Raw genomic sequence first — 16,068 nt, 5'->3', positions numbered from 1 at the left:
CAAACAAAGCTGCAAAGATGGTACAGAGAGTTCCCGTGTACTCTTCACTCAGTTTCCCCTAATGTTGATGATTTATATAATCATTACATCTTTATCAAAACCAAGAAATTGACATAGATGTATTACTATTGACTAAGCTCCAGACTTTATTCAGATAGTGCCATTCTTTTTCTGATGTCCTTTTTCTGTTTCACGATTTACCCTGACATTTCATTTAGGCATCATGTCTCCATAGTTTCCTCTGGTGTGTATCCCAGTCTTTCCTTGTTTTTCATGACCTTGACAGTTTTGAAGAATAATATATATATATTATATATATTTTTAATAATAACTTTATTGAGATATTGTGATGATTAATTTTATGTGTCAACTTGACTGGGGCTATGTGAGGCCCAGATATCTGGTTAAGCATTCTGAGTGTGTCCGTGAGGGTGTTTCCGGAAGAGATTATTAGAGTCAGTAGACTGAGTAAAGCAGATTGTCTCCCCCCCCACCCCACCCCCAACCCCCGCGTGGGGGAAACCTCTTCTAATCAGTTGAAGATCTGAAAAGAGCAAAAAGGTAGAGGAAGGGAGAATTCTCTCTCTGTGTGACTGACTAAGCTGGGACCTCGGTCTCCTGCCCTCGGACTGGGATTTACAGCATCAGCACTTCTGGTTCTCAGGCCTTTGGACTTGGACCAGAACTACACATTTTGTTTACCCATTCATCAGCTGATGGAAATTTGGGTTGTTTCCACTTCTTGGCTGTTATGAATAATGCTGCTGTGAACATCCGTGCACAGGTTTTTGTGTGGATGTATGTTTTCTTTTCTCATGGTATTACGTACGCTTAGGAGTGGAATTGCCGGGTCAGAGGGCAACTCTGTTTAACATTTTGAGGAACGGCCAAACTGCTTTCAGAAGTGACTGCACAGTTTTATATCCTCACCAGCAAAGTATTAGGGTTCCAATTTCTCCACATCCACGTCAACACTTCTTATCATCTGTGTTTTTCATTGTAGGCATCCTTGTGGTTTTCTGTGAAGTGTATCTCACTGTGGTTTTGAGTTTGCGTTTTCCTAATGGCTGAGAATGTTGAGCGTCTTCCCCCCGCCACACTGGCAAATAGTTTGTTTTTGCATATGTTAAAAATTGAAATATAGTTGACATACAACATTATGTTAGTTTCAGGTGTACTAAATAGTTACTTGACAAGTGCATACATTATGAAATGATCACAATAAGTCTAGTAATCATTTGTCCCCATACAAAGTTACAATTAGGTTCATTGCTTGAGGTTCAGGGTAAAACAATTGGGTTACCTATATTCAGAATTTGATAATAGTTCCTTTAGTTTGCCGTTAGCTTAAAATTTATCATGCTTTTTCCTGTGAGCCAAGATTTGTTCAGCATAAAGGAAGCCAACACTTTAAATCTCTTTTTAAACTACTTTTATCAACAACTCTTGGCGTGGTGGTACATGTGTTAATTACATATTCATATTTACTTCATAAAATAATTCTGACTCAACCTCTTACTTTGTTAACTGTTAATATATGTACATGAAAATTTGTGTCACATTTTCATTTTTAATGGGGGAAAAGGTACAATATACTACATTAAAGAAAAATTGAGAACTAAAATTACCTATTATCCTTTCCTCTTTGCATAAAATCTACATTTCCAAAAATAATTTATATTTTAGATTGATTGGGATATCTATCCTTCCATTGGTTTTGTAATCATGTTGTGCCTCTAAAACAGTATAATCAATGTTCCCTTATCTCCTGATATAAATATGAAAATAATGGTTTAGTAATTAAATTCTTTTGTCATTTCAGACAGTATGGAGGCAACTTTATGCTATATTCTTTTTATGAATTTTCAGTGTCTGTTATCCTATAAAATTCAAGTGGTATCTATTAGAATAACATTTACAGCATCTGCTCCTCTCCATTTAAAAAAAAAACCTGACTTTAGAGAACTTGAAAAATATATTTTTTCTAGGTGATTAAGTATTAAATGTTAGAAATACTGCTTTGTCAGCAGTTATTGAGGCAAGAGAAGTAAATGAAACTATTTTTGGAAATCCCGTTTGTTGCTTAAGCACTCTTGGATGTGTGAGCATGTATTCACAGGTCATAAGAGGTTCTTCTACGGCAGCTGTAGATGCGGTAACAGCAACAGAGCAATTTCCCTGCTCGTAATTCTGTCCTTTGTAAGAGCTTGTCAGGTAATTGTTGACTTTATGTGTTGTTATATGCATTGAAGTAATAATGTTAATTTTTCTGCTTCAGTAATATGCATGAATAAAATATATTAGAGAAGCAGAAAACCTTTATAACTCCTGGTAATCGAATTAGAGATTTCACAGGATAATATGGAATACCACATGCTCACAGAGAAATCTTTAATTTTTAAAAAATAAATAAATAAATTTATTTATTTATTTTTGGCTGCATTGGGTCTTCTTTGCTGCAAGCGGGCTTTCTCTAGTTGTGGTGAGCAGGGGCTACTATTCGTTGTGGTGCACGATCTTCTCATTGTGGTGGCTTCTCTTGTTGCGGAGCGTGGGCTCTAGGCGTGTAGGCTCAGTAGTTGTGGCGCATGGGCTTAGCTGCTCTGCAGCATGTGGGATCTTCCTGGACCAGGGCTCGAAGCCATGTCCCCTGCATTGGCAGGTGGATTCTTAACCACGGCGCCACCAGGGAAGTCCCTGAGAAATCTTTTGAAGTGATAACAACCTAAGATGATTAACAGAGAAAGATGTTTTGATGAGAGGAAATCGTTTTTTAGATTTAAGGAATATACAGTTGCAAAATGTTTAGTAAACTATAATTTTTTACTTATGTGTTAATATTTTACTTTTGCAAAAGTTTTGCTTTTGGTAATTTTTTCCTTTGAATTGTATTTCACTCTGATAATCCAACAACAAGCTTCCTATTTAATGTATATTTAATGCATTTGTTTTTACATGTTATTTCATGGGGAGCAAGTAGTGACTTCTGTTTAGATAATCAAATGACATTATGTCATTTAATAAATATTTTGTGAGAGCCCTGACCAATATCTGTAACTTGAATAGTCTATCAAAAGTCTGTCAAATTTGTAGCTATACTGAAGTTTTCAAGCTGGGAGGATAATTTTAAAAGTGGTAATAAGTACAACTACCTGAATAACCTTGATTTTTCTCAGGTCTAGATAAGCCTTTTTTTACCTTATTTATTTATTTATTTATTTATTTATTTATCTTTATTGGAGTATACTTGCTTTACAATGGTGTGTTAGTTTCTGCTTTATAACAAAGTGCATCAGTTATACATATACATATATCCCCATATCTCCTCCCTCTTGCATCTCCCTCCCATCCTCCCTATCCCACCTCTCTAGGTGGTCACAAAGCACCGAGCTGATCTCCCTGTGCTATGCAGCTGCTTCCCACTAGCTAGCTATTTTACATTTGGTAGTGTGTATATGTCCATGCCGCTCTCTCACTTCATCCCAGCTTACCCTTCCCCCTCCCCGTGTCCTCAGGTCCATTCTCTACGTCTGCGTCTTTATACCTGTCCTGCCCCTAGGTTCTTCAGAACCTTTTTTTTTTTTTTTTAGATTTCATATATATGTGTTAGCATACAGTATTTATTTTTCTCTTTCTGACTTACTTCACTCTGTATGACAGTCTCTAGGTCCATCCACCTCACTACAAATAACTCAATTTCATTTGTTTTTATGGCTGAGTAATATTCCATTGTATATATGTGCCACATCTTTATCCATTCATCTGTCGATGGACACCTAGGTTGCTTCCATGTCCTGTAAGCCTTTTTTAAAAGAGACGTTTCTTTTCCAAGCACACACCCAGCTATGATCAAAGGTAAATGCCATGAGACTTCAAGGTCCATGAATCTTATTTGCCCCTTGCTCTATAGGAGTTTCTTGTATTTAAATTTTAACTAGTCTTTAGAGCAGTTTCAATAAAGGTAAGTTAGTTAATCCTGATGTGAATGTGTATTATTTTAGGTTCTCATATGCAGTGGCTACTTTAAAAATTTGAAGGTTATTTCAGGCACTGGTTTGTATGGTGATGTCTTTGAAAATCCCTTGTATAAAATTACCTCATATTGACTCTTTACAGATTCAGAAACTAGCTCTTAGTCTGAAGATTGCATTGTACTCTTCTTTTTTTTTCTTGAAAAATTAGGAAATACCTATAAAGTGTTTTATGTTACAAGGATTTACTGCCTAACACTGTTCCTTTCCCAGAGTAGCCTCTCAATAAATGTCTACAAACACAGCCTTATTTTTTAGGTTACACAAAACCAAGATGGTAGAGAGTCCAAGTATATACATACATAGATTTTCCTAAAAGCCATCTAGTTTCTCAATACCACCTTTACATTTTGAATATTCCTAACTTTGTATATATCATCACTGTGAGGGTGAGGTGGCCTTTATTTATTCACTTTTCTCCTCTTTCAACAGGGGGAAATGCAGTGTTGCCCTTCTGAATGAGACAGAGTCTGTATTGTCATATCTTGATAAAGAGGTAATTCACAATTATACTTGTTTTTGTTTTTCCCTCTATTTCATACGAAGCCCATACTTCTGTATTATTTCTTCTTCTAACAAATTATTGCACAATGATAGCAGTATTATGGTAAAAGTATAATGACTGGACTGCATTCAGGTAATTTTATTTTTCTGGTTAACTGAGATAAAAGTTGGCAAAAACTCCCGTGTCTGTCTGTCTCTTTTGCTTGGTAATGAAAAGCTTGTAAAGTATAGCACATGATTTAGTTGGTAGTGGAAGAACTATTTTTGGCTTTATGAAATAAATGACTTCAGTATACTTGGTCCTCCTCCCTTTTTTTTCTTTTTAAATAAATAGCTTTTCTTTTAGACTGTTTGCAGATGAGATTTTACCATTGGTGGTCTGCTTTCTTTCCTTGAATCCTAATAAACTTTGTCAACTAAAAATATATTTTTCTGTAAACTTCAAGAAACATTTTAAACATTTTTAACAAGTTGAATTAGAGCAAGCACTTCATTGAAGGGAGGAAATTCTTATAAGCAGGACTATTCCACATTTTGCAGTTTTATGTGACTTTTATCATTTGTGTTGTGGGGAAAATATTTTACTATTGATAATGTTTCAGTATTTAACCTTTATAATTTCATAGTGTTTGTTTTCCCAAAATCTTTATTGCACATAGGTTTTTTTTTTTTTACAGAATTAAAGGGACATATTTTCTTTTTAAAAAATATTTTACTATGCTCAAAATTGTTGTTCCCTTATCTCAAATGAAGTAAACATTGCCGAAAAAGATTGATACAAACATGTAGAACTACTATGTATTAGAAGCCTAATAAAGAAAACTAAAATGAAAATAAGTATTCGAGGCAGAAAAAAGGGGTTAATAGACTCATGGAATTTGGAAAAGAAGGATAGGGTTTGTCATCAGTCTGTCTAACAGAATGATGGATAATATGGGTAATGATGGTGCTCAGAAATTAGCTTTTGCTCACAGAAGCAGAAATAAAAAGAGGACATATTCAATATGTTTTAGTGTATTTTATTGTATTTGGCTGTTAAGAGAGTGGTTTGTTTTGTTTTGTTTTGTTTTATTTTTGGCTGTGCTGCATGGCTTCTGGAATCTTCTTTCCCTGACCAGGGATTGAACCCAGGCCACTGCAGTGAAGCACTGCGTCCTAACACTGGACTGCCAGGAAATTCCCTGAAATTTTTTTTTAAGGTGATATTTATGCCTTCTAATTTATTAGCAATTTGTGTATGCTAAGGACTGTAGTAGATGAAAATTTGCAAAGGTCTTTAGGATTTTTTTCCTATCCACTTGCTTTTTAACCACTTAAGTCCTTTATCAATCTGCTGTTCTTAGGGATAGGCCCTTTCAGGATATAATACAGAGAATCCTGCAGTAGGTCACCCTCAGAACCATGGTGGGAAGCAGGGACAAGACTTTGCTGGTTCAGATGATCTCCAGTGGTTATGCAGAATTCAGCTAAGGATTTGTGGCTATAGGTCATTTTATCCATTAGGTCCAGTAACTAGGGTGTTTTGCTCTTTAAGGGTCCATGGAAAGTTAGGTGGGTATGCCAGTGGTGGTAGCATGTATAGTTATGTTTATATGCCTACCTATAGGTACATATGAGTGTTTCAGAATTTAAAGGAGAACTGCAGAATTATAATTAATAGATATTTACCTGAATGTATACAGTGTGACATATTAGTAAACGGCATATAAACTAAGTTCTTCTATAGTTTATTTAATGTGAGATGTGTGTGCATTTTAATATTTTTGATAAATGTGGGCTGGACACTAAGTAAGAGTGCCAGGTATCTATGAAGGCATCCTTACTGTTTGGTGGGGGCTTTACAGCTTTAAATGATTACTTGATTTCAGGGGTCTTCCTTTGACTTTTGCTTAACTTTGCTAGCTTTTAGTTTTAGAGCAGTTAATGGTTTTCTGTTAGACTAAAACAAATAATAATAACACTTTATTATCCACTTTTATTGTAAGCTATTTGTTTTGGTTTCATTTAATTTTATACTGTTTACCTGATGATAGTAACATCATGCTCTTCTTAAAGATATATGAATTTATTCACCAAAATGAAATTTTATACTCTGGAGTTTTATGGTTTCATTATTGTGACTTTGGATTTATTGCTTTATAAAAAGTAGAAGGAATTATGTTTACCTAGGTATTTTCTGTCATTTTTTTTTTCCAGGATACTTTTTTCTACTCATTGGTCTATGATCCTTCAGTGAAGACATTGTTAGCTGACAAAGGTGAAATCAGAGTGGGACCTAGATATCAAGCAGACATTCCAGAAATGCTCTTAGAAGGTATGTTTTCCTTTGGGTTGCAAATCCTATGAAAACAAATGTACCTTGAAACTCAAATATTTTCCTCATATGGAAGAAACAACTTTCAGGCTAAAGTTTAAAAGTAACGGGCTCTTCCAACTTTAGAAATACAACAAACAGCAATGAAAAATAATTTAATCGATCAGTTATTCATTTTTTATTTCACACTTTCATGAGTTTTCTGCCTGTGTTTCTCTTTTAAATACAACTTTAAGAATGTTAGTGTTGTTGAACTTGTGTTTCAATGTGACACGCTCATGCCTTGAGATCCTGAGTGCCTTCATGTCATCTATCTATGGTAGCCTTGGAATCTAGTGAACATTTACATTTTGGTGGGGATTTTGACTGACCTGCGTAGTTTCTATACCAGAGAGATTCAGAACTTTGCATTTTAAAAACAGGTCTTCCTAGCAAGACTTTTCTTTCTTCTGTCATAATTATATACTTAAAACCTTTATTTTCTGATGTCAAAAGTAAAACATTCTTACCGTTAAAAAAATGAAACACAAAGAAACTTGTAATACAGAAAATGAACACCAGCCCCTTTCCTTCTTTCCAAACCCATATTTAATTACTAATATTGTTCAGGGTATTTTTTTTTTGGTACAGGCTCTGGCTCGTAATCCATTCTGGAGTGGTCTTTGTGGGATGGCAACTTGCACATTGCTCTGCAGTTGCTTCTTTCAGTTAATAGTGTTTGTATCTTTAGCATCTTTCCTGATGAGTAGAGTGGCTTTATTCTTTTCAGTGACTGTAGAGTTCTTAAGTCTGCATGGATGTGCCACAATTTATTTCCTTTACCAGTACCCTATTGACAGACATTTAGGTGTTTACATTTTTTGATATTACAAATGATGCTTCCAGAAAAGCTTTACATATACTTATGCTGTGTAAATGTTTTTCAAGCATAGCTCCCTGGAAGATATTGAAAATGCTTCTTTGCCCTTCAAAAAGGCTGTTAATTTTCATATGAGTGAACCAGATGCTTCCACCAATAGATTATTAAAGAACCCCCCCTTGCCCATTTTGTGATATTATTGTCTTGGCTTTTCATTTTTTTTGGTGTTGCTGTTTGTTTTTTTTTTTCTTTAATTTTTAAAAGTTACTTATGCTTTCCGTTACTGCTCTTCTGTAAATTTCTTGTGTATTTTCTATTTGGTTATTTATATGTATTGGCAAGAGTATTTTGCATATTAAAGGTAAACAAATACAAAAGTATCTGCCCTTTGCCTGTGAGTGTTGCACATAGTGCCTCCTCACTTAAAAAATGTTAATGATTTTAAATTTGTTTTATTTATTTTTGTTCTACAGAAATTGAGAATTTTTGTCATACAGAAGTTTAGAATTTATCCCTTAAGGTTTATATAATTTGCATTCTTTGCCTTGCCTTACCTATAGGAAATATATGCAGAAAAGTTAAATCAACTCAGGATACAGTTGTGTTGTCATTGTCAGTGGTGGGTAGGTGGGGTGGCTGTGAATAATAACAGGTTGCAGATTTCTGCATTTTCATGAATTCAGTACCAGGAAAGGTCAGTCAGTAATGACTAAGCTTTGAGAACAGAATGCCATGTCTGCACTCATCTGTGTTTAGAAGTTTTTTTTGAAGAAACTGTAAGTAGTGACTCAGTTTATTATAGGCTGAGAGATTGCATTTATTAGCATTCTGTTCTGTACAAACCATCTTTTCTTCCAGAAATAATTTTGGATGTTTTATAGTCCTTAATGTTTGATCTTAGACTTTTATCACTACATGTAAGTGTTCACTAAATATTTATTGTTTTATTTTTAAAAACACTTGATTTTTAAGTTTTACAAATAGTGCTGCATTGAGTATCCTTTATATAATGCATAATTTTGTACTCTGGATATAACTGGAAAATATGTTCCCAGAAATGAAATTGCTAAGTCATAAGGCATGTGTTTCTGAAATTTTATACAAAATGGTAATTGTCTTCCAAGTAATTATTTACAGGTGGTTTTTTTCCTTGTTTTAATTAAGGTATAATTTATATGTAGTACATTTCACCCTCTTTTGTGACAGTTCTTTGAGTTTTGGGCAAATGTATACACTCTTAGTGAGATAGTTCAGCAAGTCCATCTATGCACAGGCCAAAAGCCAGGAGTTACCCTGGTGCTCATGTGTGCTTGTCGCCTGGCCCAAGTTCTACATCCCCTAAGCAGCCCTTTGTTACTCCTCCCTGAACTTTGATCTCTCCGCTTGTCAAACTCTGCAGACTGTGTCGTTCATGTAATCTTGTGTGCTATTTTTATTATTTGACTTTTAAAATTTTGGACTGCCTGAGCTGTTGATTGTGTGGTCCTCTCTCTCTTTTTCATAAAAAAAAAATTTATATATATATATATTTTATTGAAGTATAGTTGATTTACAGTGTTGTGTTTTTTAATTTTTTTGATTTTTAAATTTATATATATATTTTATTGAAGTATTTTAATTTGTTTTTTAATTTTAATTTATTTTTTTTTATTTTGGGTGCGCCGTGGCTCGCACGATCTCAGTTCCCTGACCAGGGATTGAACCTGGGCCATGGCAGTGAAAGCTCCAAATCCTAACCACTAGACCACCGGGAACTCCCTAATTTTTTTTTTATGTTTGGTTCTTTCTTGAGCACTGAAATAAGCCTAGGTGTATAGAAAGCCTAGAAAATTTTGTGTATTGCTCATGTAAAGATAAATGCTGAACCAAGTAATAAAGTTGGGATATTTCAAGTAACAGTGGGCATAAAAATCAGATCATGGAATCTCATGAGTTCCCACTTCTCTGCAAAACTTTTTTTTTTTTTTTTTTTTTTTTTTTTTTTTTAATGCTATTCTTGTCTGCTTACATTCTTTTTATTTATGTATGTATGTATGTATGTATGGCTTTGTTGGGTCTTTTTTTTCTGTGCGAGGGCTTTCTCTAGCTGTGGCAAGCGGGGGCCACTCTTCATCGCGGTGTGGGGGCCACTCTTCATTGCGGTGCGGGGGCCACTCTTCATCGCGGTGCGCCGGCCTCTCACTATCGCGGCCCCTCTCGTTGCCGAGCCATATGCGCAGGCTCAGTAATTGTGGCCCACGGGCCTAGTTGCTCTGCGGCATGTGGGATCTTCCCAGACCAGGGCCCGAACCCGCGTCCCCTGCATTGGCAGGCAGATTCTCAACCACTGCACCACCAGGGAAGCCCTCTGCAAAACTTTTACGTATGATATTGCCCCTGAAAAGCATAAAGCTGGTTAGAGTTAGTAATTTGGAAAGCATATCTACCTAGCTTAGAATTTAAAAAATTATTTTAGGAAATGAAATCATATATAAAATGCAATAATTTATTCTACAATACTTCTCAATAAGGATTTGAATTCTTGAGGGTAAGAACCTTGCAGTTCTTCTTCCAGGTAAAAGGAAAGATTCTTAACAGCTTGTGGCATTTGGGAAGTTACACCAGTTATCTGACAAAGGCATTCTTTGTATTTAGAAAATGTGACTAAATATTCATTAATATAATAGATCTTATAATTCATTAACAAGTATTAATTGCCTTTAACATTGCGTTTCTCTTAGTAGTCTTCCGGGTGGGTGGTTTACAGACTTTATTTAGGCAATAGAACCCTTTCTTATTACGCAGTATGACCTTAAATAAGGAAGTCAGGTTGTTGTGGGTGAAGTGGAAGAGAAGGCCCCGTTGAGTCTCTTGAGGTACCTTACTGAACCTTAGGATTCTGAGGATCAGCTTGAAGGCCACTGTGCCAATTAGAATCCTATCTCTTCGTTGCACAGTCAGAACCCCCAGTCCTTGCAGTTAGCGCTTATGATGAAGTCCCTTTGTAACATAGTATATGAAGGGGCTCCACTGTTTTCCCTTTGCCTTTTCCCATTTTTTAAATCTTAAAATTTATTTTATTGCAAACAGTATGAATTGTGGTAGAAAATGTAATTATATTGGAAACAAAAAGTAGTAGTCCCTCAGATCATCCCTTCTAACCCACTATTAACCACTGTTATTAATTTAACATGTTCTCCCAGACTGCTTGTTATATAAATATGTATAGAGATCCATGAAATTATGTTCTGTAGTATTCCATCGTGTGATAGATCCAAGTTTATTTTATCTATTTCTTATGTGTTTAATGGTCGGGCAAGTTTTTCCTCAGTTCTTTAAAATTTCTTGGTTGTGGTGGGGTTCTCATGTCGATGAGATTTTTTTTTCTTACTGTCAAAGTTTATCATCAATTTGTCAATTTCTTCCTTTCCAGATTTCATTAGGATTCTGATTGAAATTGTATTAATATTAAGATTACTTTGGGAGGTGATTGATTATTTTATAATATTGGGTCTGCTTCTGAGGTTTCTGTTCTATTCCCCTGGTCTGTTTGTCTGTTCATACTCTAGTAACCCATGTTTTAATTATAGAGGCTTTGTAGTATGTGTTAATATCTGGTGAGGGTAGTTCCCTTCTTATTTTTCCAAGCTTGACTAACACCAGACAAAAAAAAATCTTCCTTCCTGTTTTTATTGGGGTTGCAGTTAATTTTTAAGTTAATTTAGACAGACATTTTGATGATTTTTTAAAAATTATGTCTTTATATTTATTTATTTACTTAAATTTTTATTTATTTATTTATGGCTGCATTGGGTCTTCGTTGCTGCATGCGGGCTTTCTCTAGTTGTGACGAGCAGGGACTACTCTTTGTTGTGGTGCGTGGGCTTCTCATTGTGGTGGCTTCTCTTGTTGCAGAGCACAGGCTCTAGGTGTGCAGGCTTCAGTAGTTGCAGCACGTGGGCTCAGTAGTTGTGGCACACGGGCTCTATAACGCAGGCTCAGTAGTTGTGCTACATGGGCTTAGTTGCTCCGCGGCATATGGGATCCTCCCAGGATCGTACCCATGTCCCCTGCACTGGCCGGCGGATTCTTAACCACTGCACCACCAGGGAAGTCCCAAGTTTATAACTTGTTAGCTTTATTTATACGTGTTCATCTTTAACAATGAAAAACATTGTATTTTTCAACATAAATGAAAGTCACTTTGGGCTTTTATTTCAACTTAAAGCATTTAGCATATCCAAAATGTTTTTTTCACTTGTAATCAGGAAACCAACTAGATGTAAGATTTAAAGAACCCCCTTCTTCTAATTAGTGTATTTTCTGGGAAGAAGGAGTAGGGTGGCAGATAGATACTCCAGCAGTTAAACCACACTTGAAAAACACAGACACTGCCATCATAGAAACTTTCATACACAGCCAGTGCCTGTTTGCAGGGAAATTAAATCGTAGAAAACATCATGTTCAAGAACAGATATTTAGGACTTGATGCAGTCTGTGCTTACTAACCCTTTTGATACTCTTGAGTGGGTACGTTTAGACCAGTACCCACTCCAATTTGCATTGGCATGGGATGTAGAACTTGAATTAATATCCTGAGTAGGTGGAAGCATCAGCTCCATGCCAGAATATATTACAGGCTTGCTTTCTTTGTGAATGTGTCCTGATGAATTTAAGACATTGTTGTGGCATTTGTCTTGCTGGTGAATATTTCTTTTTTGTGGCTTTAGAATTTTAAAATTCAGTTATGGCTACCCACCATCTAGCAAACTCTTGAGATCTGGAAAGATCAGTATGTAGCTTGCAAGCAAAGGTGAAGGTTTGTTTTTTAGATTTTAAATCTTTTTTGAGTTTGAATAACTACCTAGAGAATTTTCCGTAGAAAAAAGGTGTCATATGTAGTAAGTTTTGAATTATTATTTAGCTGTATTGTAACTTTGGAATTTTAAGAAACAAATTATTTACATATTAAACTTTGTAACTGTTAAAAGTATTATAACATTAAATTATTAAACAAAAATGACTTTGGATTCACAGTTTTGGGTAAAATCTGGCTGTACTATGTTTTAGCTGAGTTACCTTGGAAAAATTATTTAACCTCTCCAAGTTCCCATTTCTTCCTCTTTAAAAAGTGAGTAATAGTGTATGTGCATACATCATAGTGTTGTGATGATCAAATGAAGTAATTCTTGTAAAGCATTTATTTTTTATTTTTTAAAATTTATTTTATTTTTATTTATTTATTTTTGGCTGCGTTGGGTCTTCGTTGCTACACGTGGGCTTTCTCTAGTTGCGGCGAGCGGGGACTACTCTTCATTGCAGTGCACGTGCTTCTCATTGAGGTGGCTTCTCTTGTTGTGGAGCACAGGCTCTAGGCGTGCGGCAGGCTTCAGTAGTTGTGGCACGCAGGCTCAGTAGTTGTGGCTCACGGGCTGTAGAGTGCAGGCTCAGTAGTTGTGGCGCACGGGCTTAGTTGCTCCATGGCATGTGGGATCTTCCCAGACCAGGGATCGAACCTGTGTCCCCTGCATTGGTAGGCGGATTCTTAACCACTGCGCCACCAGGGAAGTCCTTGTAAAGCATTTAGCACAGCACCTGCTGCTCAGTGTTCTCTATTACAGTTGCTTCTCCCGGGCCACCAACTGTCTACTGCTACTAATTAAGTAACTCTTGTCTGTATTTGGGTATTTAGGGTGTGTCTCTCTTTGAAAGTTAAAGAATTAAATTAGATTAGTCTCTTATGCTAAAATACATGCCTTTTAAACTTGAATTAGCTCATATACAGTCAATAGAAAAATGTCAGTATAGTGTGGAAATTGTCAGTTCATCTGAGGCTTTTCTAAGCAGTTATTCTCATAGATGAAGAGCGTTTAATAAAAAAAAAAAACCAGTATATGGTGCATCTTAGAGTTACAGATGAAGGAATGAAAAATATCTTCCCCAGTGTTTATAAAAACCTATACCCTAGATTTTATTTTTAATTTTGTGGAAACTGTACACAGTGACCTACATCTCGGTGGAGGAAGCATAAGTCCAGGGTTTAAGAAGATAAAGGATTGACTGACCTTTGTGCTTGGTGCAAATGTCAGTGGAGATTTAACTGTGTTGGTATTTTTGTTATGATTGTTTTTTTTTTTTTTTTTAAAGTGCTCTGGTTCTTAGGTTTTAAAATTTTTGTCCTATTTTTCCGTAGACACTATTATTTTCAAGTGCGTAATTTTGCAGAATGTGTTTTCTGCAATGTGGTGGATGTTAATCAACTCTAAAACACCAGACCGTAACAAGTAAGCGTAAGCAGATATCGGTCGCAACCATGTGAGCGCAGTAGTTCGTAACCCGGGGAAGTTTTGTCTTCCATGGGACGTTAGACAATGTCTATAGACATTTTTGGTTGTCACACCTGGGGGGAGGGGGCGATGCTACTGGCGTCTAGTGGGCAGAGATCAGGGCCGCTGCTGAGCATAGTACAGTGCACGGGACAGCCCCCATGGCAAGGAGTTGTCGGCCCAAAGTGTCAACAGTGCACACTGTGTACAGAGGAACCCTACTGTAAAGGGTTTTGGGGACATAGTAAGCACTAAATAAATGTTATTTAATATTTACATAGCTATAGTAATATTTAAATTTTCAAATATGAATTATATTACCTGGTCTATTTCTGTGGTTTTGATTCTGTTTATTTTTGTGCCAGTACCACATTGTTTGATTACTGTTGCTATATATTATAATCCCACCCAGTTTAGAGGATCCTCTTATATTATTCTTTTAATAATGATAATATTCTTTGATTTGTAGAGATTAATATTTGAATTATTTTGTGGGCTTTCAGAACTAAATTTTGTTAAATTTAACTTGAAGTACTTGTACAAAAATGACAGGCTTAAGATTTAAAAATCTTCTTTATTCAAGTCATCTTATGTTCTCTGAAAGTTTTGTAATTTCTTTATATAAACATACTTCCAATTTTGTTTCTTAGTATTTTACATTTTTGTTGCCATAATATCTGATTTTTTTTTTTTTTTTTACATTTTTGTTTTCATTCTCTTTGGAATGCCATTGGGTTTTATATATTCATTTTTTTTGTGCCTTTCTTGTAATTTATTTTTAAAATCTATTTTTATTGAGATATAATTGCCATATAACACTGTGTATGTTTAATTTGTTGGTTTGATTACATTCAGGTATTGCAGGTTGGTTACCACCATAGCATTAGCTATCTATCGTGTCATAATTATCACTTCTTTTTTGTGGTGGGAACAAAGATCCTAGTCTCTTACCAACTTTGAAGTTTATAATAACAGTATTGTCTGTAATCACTGTGCTGTGCATTAGATCTCCAGAACTTACTTACCTAGCGGTTGGAAGTATGTACCCTTAAACAACCTCTCCCCATCCCCCTCCACCCCACCCCCTTTCCAGCCTCTGGCAACCACCATTCTACTCTGTTTTAATGAGTTTGGCTTTTTAAGATTCCACATAAAATGATATCACACAGTATTTGTTTCTAGTAACGTATTATTCCTTTGATGCATCACTTAAAACACTGCCCAGAACTTTCAGAACATTAATAAAAATGGTGATAAATGGCAGCCTTCTGTGTTTCTGAATTAAATATAATATACTCTGATGGTTGTTGCAGAGAAAATGAATTATATTTAGAACAAAGAATATTTCTAGTTGTCCAACAAAGGGTCTATAGGATGACAGCTCCATCCAGCCTTAGTTCTTCAGTCTTTGAACAATGGTCTGTGCTCTTTGGGGGTATACTGAAGAAGTACTTTGCCATTATTTTCTAGAAATCTTAAAATATAGCTGAAGGGTTAGGGCTAACACATATAAAATCATTGTTGAATCTACATTTCTTCAAAATTATGAAAAGGAACGTATGAAGCAAAAAATTGGATGCCATATATAATCGTGTAGGTAGTTGGTAAATATATTTGGTAGGAATTCACAGAGAGAGAGAGCTTCATGGGCTGGTGTGGGACTAGAGCAGATTGTAATTGCCCAGATTATCATAAATGGAGGAGGAAAGTGAGATTATTGCAATGACTGGAATGAACATGACCAGAGCATAGAATTCTTCTTGGTTCAGTCTCTGGCTCATACCACATTTCCCAAGACCATTCTACAGATTGCTGATAGCTTAGTTGAGGATTTCATTATACAGATTCTAGAGCTTCTTAAAAGTTTTTCCCTTGTGAAAAAGTGATTAAACTGATATAAATGTAATTATATGATGAATCCAAAATGGGGAATTCCCTAGAGTGACTGTTTGAATAGAACATTCTATATTCTTTTTATGTTCTTGTTATTTTTGTTCTCATCCCATGGTATTGTATGTTTTAGTTGTTAGTAGAAATGCATTCAGGAGTGTTTTA

The 16,068-nt window shown here is 35.5% G+C and overlaps 1 protein-coding gene across 5 annotated transcripts in view; it reads left to right on the top strand.

The window, feature by feature from the left end:
• Positions 1–16,068, top strand: part of MTA3 (metastasis associated 1 family member 3) — a 159,086-nt gene that overhangs the window by 61,768 nt on the left and 81,250 nt on the right. For all 5 annotated transcript variants that reach the window (XR_005022451.1, XM_036873680.1, XM_036873682.1 and 2 more), the window contains exons 5-6: positions 4,464–4,527; positions 6,732–6,849. Coding sequence is in view for 4 of the 5 variants with exons in the window: in XM_036873680.1 (XP_036729575.1) it covers positions 4,464–4,527; positions 6,732–6,849 (182 nt within the window). In the remaining variant the exon portion in view is untranslated. The remainder of the gene's footprint in view (positions 1–4,463; positions 4,528–6,731; positions 6,850–16,068) is intronic.

The sequence above is a fragment of the Balaenoptera musculus genome, chromosome 13 (genome assembly GCF_009873245.2).
Source record: "Balaenoptera musculus isolate JJ_BM4_2016_0621 chromosome 13, mBalMus1.pri.v3, whole genome shotgun sequence".
NCBI lineage: Eukaryota > Metazoa > Chordata > Mammalia > Artiodactyla > Balaenopteridae > Balaenoptera > Balaenoptera musculus.
The sequence above is the reverse complement of the archived record's forward strand: the minus strand, read 5'-3'. Positions and strand labels throughout refer to the sequence as shown.